The following is a 10,079-nucleotide window of genomic DNA, read 5'->3' as shown; positions in this document are numbered from 1 at the left end:
CTGATGATGGACCTAATTAGACAATCAAATGGCGCAGATTCGTTCATAGGGATATACAAAAATGACTATCTCCACTTAAAAATCGAAATAGTTTGGAGCAAACTTTTTTGTAGGCAAAGTTATAATACTACACTTTATGAATGGTTTAATAAACACACGACGCCCAAAGACTGTTTCAAATGTCAGAAACAAAAAATTTTAAACTTCTACTGCGCTATGGGTACGAGAAAACGGTGCCTCCAACAGGTGCCGGGATAAATTGGTTGTTGTCGCTATGATATCATGGAAACTCGCCAAAAGAATATCATGATTTCTGTGGTAGATTGAATGACCATAACCATTGCCACCAGTTTCGCATCCCATTCTAGGAGCAATTTTCTGGTGGATCGTAGAAGCCAATCTCCTCCTTGTATACTTACCTTAATCATCAAAGCACCAATATAATATGTCTGGTTTGTGGTTACCAGAGTGTGGGATCTTCTTGATTTCTTCACACACTCACATATGCTGGAAATACATTACTCAACATGCTAGAATTCAATTGTCCATCGTTTATCTACTCGCCCAAAGTCTCTCGTTAAACATTGTAACTATGAGCTAGTTTTAAAATTTATAATAATATTCTAAAACTATTTTTAAACGTAAGAATATATGCAAAAATAAATAATTTTGTTATTTTAATAATAACACACTCGCGATCATGAATTCCTGATAGTAAAAAAAGTGGTGTCAAAATATCAGCTTAGTTTTAAATATTTTTTTCAATTGATAAGCTCATAAAATAATTTATAAAAAAACAAAACGTTACGATCTATTTAAAATAAATTTAGTCATATATTATTCAAACATTTCAAATACGAAAAAATCGAATAATTTAACCTAGGTGACCTTTAGGCATGTTTCTCCAACTTCAAACACCCTCTTGTTCCCTTGTTTCTTCCCCTCTTTGCATCCAAAAAACCACATCTGCTAAAATCCACTCTCCCTTCGTTGTTCCCCAGCCACATTATGCTACTCGGGGGTTCTTTTGAACTACAGCTTTGGAATAGTCACATTTAAGATTTTCACATCTTGGTATGGCTTGTCTGCCTTGTCTGTTTTCACTTTCTCCATTACCTGTTTAAGAATTGTAACAGTATAATCACACCGAATATGAACATATAAAAATCTTTCTAAATGATGTGAGGGTGTTCGGGTACCAAAAGATCAACATATCAAAGACAGGTCCAATCAATTTGATCAATATTCTTTCGAGTTGGTCATCCAATTCTTTTGCATTCGGGACATACGACACTATACTGATATTCAACATTGGTAAGGTAAAGGCATACCTGTACAACATCCATTCCTTTGACAACTCTACCAAAAACAGTGTGCTTATTGTCCAGCCATGGAGTGGCAACTGTTGTAATGAAGAATTGTGACCCATTGGTCCCAGGACCGGCATTAGCCATCGAAAGTGTGAACGGCCTATCATGCCGCAAACTGCAGAAAGAGAAGAATCAGACAGCCAAGACACAACGAGGAACCAGATCCTAACATCATATGAAGAAAAACATCTTGCAACATGTGTCCAAGATATGCCACTTTATTTCTGTGCAAACAATACTCCAACTGGCTTTCATTTACTAAAGGATTTTTTTGATCTACCTATTGCATGCGAAAATTTTATTATACTTATTATACTACCTGTTCTCGAGCTTTAAAAGGTAAACCATACAGATTGGGTAGAGGTTGCATTGGTAAATGGAAATATACTGTACAGAGAAGAGTTAATTGGTAATACTAGAAACACGTCAACGCTCTCTTGGACAAGTTAAATATTACGCACATCCATAACAGCTTTAGGCAACTGTGAATGTTTAGGAGTTGGAGTATTATCAGTTCATTCCATGCCCATGTTGATTGTTGAGTATACATTAGTATGAGCGATCCACCAGTCACAAAGCTAAAATACACAGCGAGGTCAGCCATATGTTATATCCGTGGAGCAAAACAAACATCTTTACTACTGCATCCAGTTGCAAAAGTTTTAACGTGATTAAAGCCTCAGATCAGTCATCAGGGACTGTGTATCCCTCTTAAGAAAAGAAAGAAAAAGATTAAAGCATATTAACTTCACAAAGAAGCGTAAATCATTCTTACCTCTTATGAAATTCATCTTCAAATTCCCTTCCCCAAATAGATTGTCCACCAGTGCCATCTCCCAATGGGTCTCCTGTCTGTATCATAAATCCTTTAATGACCCGGTGAAAGATCAGATTGTCATAATAGCCATTCCGGCAGTGTGTGGTAAAATTCTCCACTGTTTTTGGGCATTCTTCAGGATATAGCCTCAAATGAATATCACCCATGGTTGTATGCAAGATCTGAAACAGATCACATTGCCACCGCCTCATTTTCATATTTATACAAGGGAAAAAGAAAAAGCAAAATCCTTGCCAATAAGTTGAGGCTTTACATTGAGCATGGCACTTCACCGGCTAATTTACATTAACAGGGACTATGACGTAGAGGCAACAAGAAGAACTATAAAGAATGAGGATACTTGCCACATTATCTGGGAGGGACGTTGTCACAGATTTTCCAATATCTGATACAGCCAAGAGTTCATCAGCAGGTGGTTTTTCATTAAACACGTCTCTGCCCTTAGATGCGTCTTCAGCTTCCTCAGGTTCTCTCCGACTAAAAAACAGCGGGATAAGCATTTGCTCCAGGGATCCGAATAAAAAAAAATGTGCAATTCATGTACAAATGTGATAAAAGCTAAAAAAATCTATACTTTTTGAAGCGTGTTTCCTTCTAAGGTTCCTAGGAAGTTTCCTCTTTACATTGCTATCTATTTTTTCATGCATAATAAGAATTTATTACCTGAATAAGTAAATTCTATGCTTTTTAAAAGCACAGCACAATAGAGTAGGATCTACCAGAGGTTCTTTGCTTTCATTGGCATTTGCGGCAACAGCAGGAATTTTTCGTACTTTTTTATTACTTCGATCGCCTTGATACAAAGCAATTCTTAAGAATCTATCATTGTTCTCTACTTTTCCAAGGATCCGAGCAACTTTGTTGGTATGTAGATTTACAACCTAACACAACATGAAGAGATAGGTATCAGATGCGAAACTTAATGACCTTGCGTATTATTTTGGATTGATCAAATATGAAGGAAACTTCATTCATGCCAAGATCATTAAACAAGAATGAAATACAGTCACAAGATAAATTGGACACATTAGGACCATCTTACTTTTATCCCAAGCAGGGTGGCGTATATAAGGAAGTTGGAGCTATCATCAAACACAGCATTAGGTTGGGAAACATTTTCAGTTTTCTCAATTTCTTTTTCTACAGCCATTCTTCGTCCAAAATCAATAGCTTCAAGCCTATATCGAGGAAGGTCACTCCTCTGTAGATCTTGGGCAACCTATGAGAGCAGAATTGTTACGATAGCAATACCAAAACGAAAAGGGCTTTTTTCTAAAAGTTGAAGCATTTAACTTTTACCTCAAGGGATTCGTCATAAACACACCTCAATTTGCCAGTTCTAAACCAAAATACACGTATTCTACGATCGGGTGATGTGATTGAAAATTGTTTACCATCTGGACTGACCTGTAAGATAGTCACAACGGAGTAACATTCTCATACGTCAAAAAATGGTGATAGAGATAACATAAAGTGAAGGAACTGTTTGTTTCTGTCATTACCTCAATTGAAGAAACAGTGGTCTTGCATTTCAAGATTTCGAAAAGGCTTGTATCACTTTTAAGTTTAAAGGTCACTCTGCAGGCACAACAGGTCAAGAAATGCAATTATATCAAAGAGTCAAAGAGACAAATAGTAATTGTCACAATAGAAAAAAGGATAGAAAAATCTATCAGACAACAAATTACTGAAGAAAGGATATCACTCTCAAGAAAGATACCAGCTTATAAACAATTCAAGACCAGGTGTGATTTAAGAACATTAGGTCAACAGGAGATTCCACCGAATAACTATCAGACCATGCAAGTCACAAAGAATATAGCTGGGTCAAAACAACAGTCGTATATGAAGATTTAATGAGAAAACCTCTTGAGATGCAAAAATGTCCATGTTCTTCATCTTTATCCACACATCTTGAAGTAACAACCTACTCAAACAGCGAAGAACTAATCTACAATTTAAACCAAAAACTAACCCATTTTCTGGGAAACAAAGAGAGCCAGGACTCCAGTACTCAATGATTCCTTTGTCATCTGCTGATATCACGATATCATACTCGTGGTTGTACTTCATAACTTGAACTGGGCCCAAGTGTATCTGGTCCAAAAATTAAAGTTAATAAAGAATTGCAGTCAAAATACAGGGAAATGCAAATATATCGTTCAGCATCATATTATATCAAAACCTGAAGGTACCTCTTTAGATGATATAGGTTCATTTGAACCTGATCGAGCATCAAAAATGTAGGTGAAGGAAGAGTTGCGATCACTAACAGCTAGTTTGGCTTTTACATCCCCTTGCTTGTAAACCCATTCAGCACAACCAGGTACAAATGGGAGACTTATCATAGCCATCATATCATAGTTAAATACATCATATATTTTCACTGACCGATCATTAGAAATGGTGCAGCAAAGCGCGCCATCTATACTTACCTGAAATACTAGAAAAGGTCAAGAGGGAAAACGACACCATTATTGGCATTAAAATACGTATAAAGCTCAATATAAAAACGACGAATAAAAAAATCGTTACATCTAATGAACAAATTAAGTGGTCAAATCACAAAAAGTTATACCACATGGACAATCTTTAATATAGGTTTTTTTTGGCTCGTTCAGATTTTTGTTTAAGTTCAAGCCATTTGTACTACCTTAAACTAATTTTGTATGTGATAGGTGTCATTTTTGCATTTTATTGTGTTGATTTTAGTCTATTTTTGTATGAGTGTGTGTGTTGAGTCAACATTTCATTAGTTTTGTTGATAATTTATGCATATGGTCTCGTCTCATGTGTGTTGGTTGATTTGTAGGCGAAAAAAGATGAAGAAAGGAGAGGATCTATACCTCAAGGCAAACATGTCGTGCTAGGGTGGTAATTCTTAACCATCCAAGCACGAATGCAGGAAAAGTTGAAACTTGGACAGAAGATGATCTATACCTCAAGGCAAAACATGTCGTGCTAGGGTGGTAATTCTTAACCGCCCAAGCACGAATGCAGGAAAAGTTAAAACTTGGATAGAAGAGGGCGAGTTAGGGCGGTAATTCTTGACCGCCCCAGCGCGCGTCGATTAAGTTTCAAAGTGCAAGACAGAGGACCTCATGCGGGGCGTATTTTATGATTGCTCCAGCACGCCCGGGTATTTTTTTGAAGTGAGGATAGTGAAGCTCTTGCTAGGGCGGTAATTTTGACCGCCCTAGCGCGACTTGATAAGGAAAGAATTTATATTTTTGGATTTTTTGACGTTTTGGGATTCTACAACTACACCTTATTTGGCAGCCCTAATTCTCGAAAATGGACATCAGATACAAGAAATAGATCAGCCGCCAGAGCAGGCAAACTGGATTGAAGGAGGCAAGTGAAGAACACAAGATTTCGAGCCACGTTTTATCCTTTCTCCAATCTATTTAATATTTTCGGCTTAGATACTTTGTTAAATTATCGTTTTGATGTTTGTATGATGATTTTAGTTGCTAAACCTTTATTTTGTTGGTATTTAGAGGATCCTATCCCAAAAAGTTGGTTCTTGTAATTTAATTCTCGACTTTTGGTTTATGTTTGGTTATGTTATTAATTTTATTTGAAATGTTGAAGCATTGATAACTTCAACAATATTTATATTGCGATTGAATTCGAGAGATATTATTTTGCAATAGGAACGAATAACATATCCGTGAATTTACAATTTACATAGACATATCACATATGAAATTGAATACACATTGATAGTGGTAGTTAGGTCGAATACTAGGAGATTCCACGAATCATTCATCCAATAACCTTTAATAAATAATTAAAGACCTTTAATTATTAATTGTGTCGAATTAGTTTAGTATAACTTGAAAGAGAGTGTTATTAATTTAGAGAATCTTGTCAAAAGAAAAAACAATTGTTAAAATTAATTATTTTAGGTGAAGTGCAATTCTCAACAAAATAATTCACATTTGATTTTAATATTCTCCTTGAATTGATTTTTTTTTCGACTAAATTATATTTTTCTCTTCATTCTAGGTGAATTAATTTATATCCCAAATTACCATTTACAAGTGCTAAAGATTTAATTTCTGAATATAAAAAAATTGTGTAATACAATCTCTGTGGGACGATACTTGTATTAATATATATGTTATAATTTGACTCGAGCACTTGCTATTTATTCGAACATAAAAATTTATTTTATTAACGATTTTACAGTGCAAGAAAAGCTCAATCAGTATGATTCAATTCATATTACCTTTAATTTAACCTTTACCAATAAAAAACATTATTCCCAGAAGATGTACAACAAGCGTAACATAATAATTATATTTCTCATTGATATTAAACTTTTGAAATAGTTAGCTTTCATTTCTTATGAGTCACTATTTTACACAGGTGACTGGCTTATGATCACACTTCTCTGATTCAGATGATGAAGATAATCAGGATTGTCCGTATTTATGTGTTGTACAATAGAGCCACAAGGAGTTTCAAGAAAATAATTCACTGAATAATTATAATAAATAAATAAATAAAAAGTATCTTTCCACTTCTTATAAATGGAAAATAAATATTTTTGAAGTAGAAAGTGAAATATCAATCGAACACCATTATCCTAAATTAAGAATAAGAGTGATAGGCCTATATTGAAACACAGCAAAGTACAATTTGATCAACTCACCGCCAGACCTTCAATTGCGCCAAGATGAGATCTAAAATGTTTTGCGAACTCTATGCCGATAGCCTTTTTCTTCCAAAACTTCAAGTGTCCTAAACAAGTATCGACATTTTGTTTCACAGCTTATAACATAATGCCCATATAGCGAAGCAACATTGATAACAGTCAAACTGAGTTGGTAATCCTACTTCATAATAATCTTGAATACATTAATTAAGTAAACACTGCCAATAACAAGTAATTTTTGTTTACCATGGAAGTGACTCCAATAGGTACACAAACAAAGCATTTCAATCTAAGAAACTTACGACACTGTAGTGAAGTACTGAAGTTAGGATTAAATGATGAATCAGTAAAAGGGTTAAGTGTCCCCAAGCAACTATTTGAAAAATCCACAGCACATCTGGCTCCTGGCACAATTTGATGCAGTGAATGACAACATAAATCATGATGGTGATTTTGGAGGGTGAAATATGAGTTATCATTTAAAATAGCCACTTTAGTTAAAACAACGTGGTCTTTTTTCATCTGCTCGACAGATATTTCTGTCAAACCATACACTCCTGAAATTTATGTTTCTACAATATGGAAGTCAACTCAAAAAACTTCGCTTGTATTCAATATCCGTCTTCTTCACGTTTTCTGGATACTTTGTATAATATTCAAATTGTATGCTGCACGATCTTTGACATAAAACACATAAACATTTCTATAGATAATTACACCCAAGGACGTATCATCTTCTGTTTATCAATGCAAACTACAACTTGATATGTTAAACTTAGATCAGAGGCGTTATTTTACAATGGCCACTCAAACTTCTTCTACATTTGAAAAGGTCGAAACACTACAATCCTAAGGACAACCGCCTGAATTGAATAAAATTCTTAAAACGAAATGTGTACCCATAGTTATTATGAGACATGTGACCAGACTGTTACCAGCATTTAGAGAAAAACCCATTTGACAAGATTCTAATGCAATCAGAGAGAATTTTATATCTTTATAAAATACATTGTATGCATAAATTTTAAAATAAACTTATAGTACTTAAAGAACTAAATACCACGTTCCGACATGACGTCATTGACAGGAAAAAAATGTCTCCTTCAAAAAATTAAATTCACATTCCCAAATTCATTTCCCAGAAATATTTTCTGAAAATACGGGAAACATAACTCTAGACATACACTATGAAATTCCAGTTCCGTTTTTGCTGGCCAAATTTCTTTCAAAGTCCCTCATTATCTTTTAATTATCTGCTAACCAGTCAAGATATACATATATGGCATCTCTCCATTTCATACCTCAAACTCAACCAGAATCCTACGTAAAATAATGCTAAATAACACTGCACCAATTTCAAATAGCTTATTTATTCAGTAATTTTAATCCATAAATTCAAATTCATACATACCATCCGCACTCCCAGATACGAAAAAATCGCCCGCTGACACCGCTACATGCGTCACCACATCGCGATGCATGTAACTTTTCTCATACCTTCATTGAATCAGCAAACCACAATTAAATAACGGTACCACTGATTCCTCATCAATGTACTAAAGTAATCCCACATAATGTGAAAATCCAGTCCCTCCCATAGCTAAAACCCAAAGCCCTAAATCAGGCAGCCCAAGAAAAGAGCAGAAAAGCACATACATGTTGGCGGAGGGAAGAGAGTCGAGATAGGCTTGCTCAAACTGGAGAGGGCGTTTAGGCCGGGCTCGAGGGGCTGGACCGGGCCCAACTATGGGCTCTTCCACGTCCTCCGCCACCGCCGTGGAAGGTACGGTGGTCGAATTCCCGTTGTCTTTCCGAGCTGCCTCCATTCTCTCTGCTCTCGCGAAGCTCAACTGCGGTTTGATTCGTTGGCTTGTTTGAAGTGTAACTCGCTCGATTTATCTTGTTCGAAACAATTGGAAGACGAAATAATTGTATCTATCTCAATATATTATAATTATATATATCATGTGATGTTGCTCGGAACAAGAGCCGTAAGTCAAATGTTGGAAGAGGTTACGGTGTGCTCACTTTGAAACCTAAGTAATCAAATATTCAAGCAAAGAAAAACAAGTGCTTTTTAAGTTAATATAAATTAAACGCATGTGAAAATGAAAGTGACATTCCTCATTTTATCTCTGTTGGGATATTTATAGATCGTGATCATTTCAAGATGTTTGGGCAATAACCTCGATTTTAGGACTTGACCTCGACTAGGCTTCATCACGATCTGAGAACGTGAAGAGGAACATACCCCTTGATTATCTGTGGACATGGTACATGATCAATTGACTTAGTCTTCCCTAGTGACCCGATTCAATTTTCGATATATATCTCGTTTGTTAACTTATTCCGAGATCAACGATCCTGATTACTCTTTCCACGCCTACAAATACCGACCGCTTCCCCCATTTTTCACTTTTTCAAACTCAAGTTTCTTACTATTTTATTCTCACAACTCAGTATGCTTTCTGATTCCCTGTTTGTTGTCATTCCGACTACCCACACTCTTTTAGGGAACTTGTTTCTAAAATTCCAGCCATTCCTTGTCTTTTCCACTTCGCAAGTTTTCCTTTAAGTTCCAGCATGTCTAAGTCTACATCTTCGACCTCGGTTGCCAATTCTTGTGGTTCATCGGACTTAGAGTTCGCAGCATTGCACTCCGATTCCATCCCCTCCACTTTCCATGTTGTCCCTTCCACCACTACCTTTAAAAAAACCAATTATTGCCTTTCCCCCAAAAAAAGGTCTAAAAAACCCAAATTTTCCAAGGTTTTCGGGCCTTCTAGTACCCGGGAGAAGGGAAAGGGAAAGATGAAATCGGCCCCTAAAGCTAAAACCCCAATTCCTTATTCTCACTCTTCCGAGGGGACCGAGGCCCCGGATGCTCTGTGGTTTTTTACCATGGCTTGTACCCTATGCGTCGGGGCTGACAAGGATATACGTGACCTCAGGTCCATCTCCTCTACTTATTCTATCATTATTCTTGAGCCCTCAATCCGACCAGACCAGCCCCCGCAGGGATATTACACCTTCTTCCGGGACCAATTCTATAGTGTACATTCCTCCCTTCTATCTCGAGGTGGCTCTGTAACATAACTTATTTTGAAACTAACTGAAATTTGTAGAAAAAATAAAAATTTTCTTAAATAAATAATAAACTTTCAAATTGTAACAAAAATAATATGCTCGTCTAAAATATCTAAATAAA

At 36.0% G+C, this 10,079-nt stretch overlaps 1 protein-coding gene and 1 long non-coding RNA gene across 2 annotated transcripts; both read right to left on the bottom strand.

Annotated features, from left to right (window-relative positions):
• Nucleotides 1-791: 791 nt before the first annotated feature.
• LOC142543159 (peptidyl-prolyl cis-trans isomerase CYP71-like) lies at nt 792-8,811 on the bottom strand. Its single transcript, XM_075650240.1, has 13 exons — nt 8,528-8,811; nt 8,283-8,368; nt 6,869-6,957; nt 4,404-4,643; nt 4,184-4,305; nt 3,711-3,786; nt 3,508-3,615; nt 3,251-3,427; nt 2,872-3,089; nt 2,553-2,685; nt 2,146-2,369; nt 1,332-1,485; nt 792-1,116 (listed from the first exon to the last, which is right to left on the bottom strand). Exons 1-13 carry the CDS (start codon nt 8,695-8,697, stop codon nt 1,033-1,035), a joined length of 1,881 nt encoding a protein of 626 aa, XP_075506355.1. The 5' UTR covers nt 8,698-8,811; the 3' UTR covers nt 792-1,032.
• LOC142543160 (uncharacterized) lies at nt 4,915-6,862 on the bottom strand. The gene is made up of 2 exons (XR_012819688.1): nt 5,149-6,862; nt 4,915-5,054 (listed from the first exon to the last, which is right to left on the bottom strand). It is a non-coding gene; the product is annotated as an uncharacterized LOC142543160 (long non-coding RNA).
• Nucleotides 8,812-10,079: the final 1,268 nt, after the last annotated feature.

This window comes from Primulina tabacum, chromosome 4, assembly GCF_025594145.1.
Source record: "Primulina tabacum isolate GXHZ01 chromosome 4, ASM2559414v2, whole genome shotgun sequence".
NCBI classification, from domain to species: Eukaryota; Viridiplantae; Streptophyta; class Magnoliopsida; order Lamiales; family Gesneriaceae; genus Primulina; species Primulina tabacum.
This window is presented reverse-complemented; position numbering and strand designations above follow the sequence as displayed.

Coding starts and splice junctions, on each gene's coding strand:
- LOC142543159 (XM_075650240.1), bottom strand. CDS start 8,697: ATGGAGGCAGCTCGGAAAGACAACGGGAATTCGACCACCGTACCTTCC. Junction 4,306..4,403: donor AACCTATATCATCTAAAGAG/GTACCTTCAGGT, acceptor TTTTTGGACCAG/ATACACTTGGGCCCAGTTCA. Junction 2,370..2,552: donor CGTCCCTCCCAGATAATGTG/GCAAGTATCCTC, acceptor GATCTGTTTCAG/ATCTTGCATACAACCATGGG.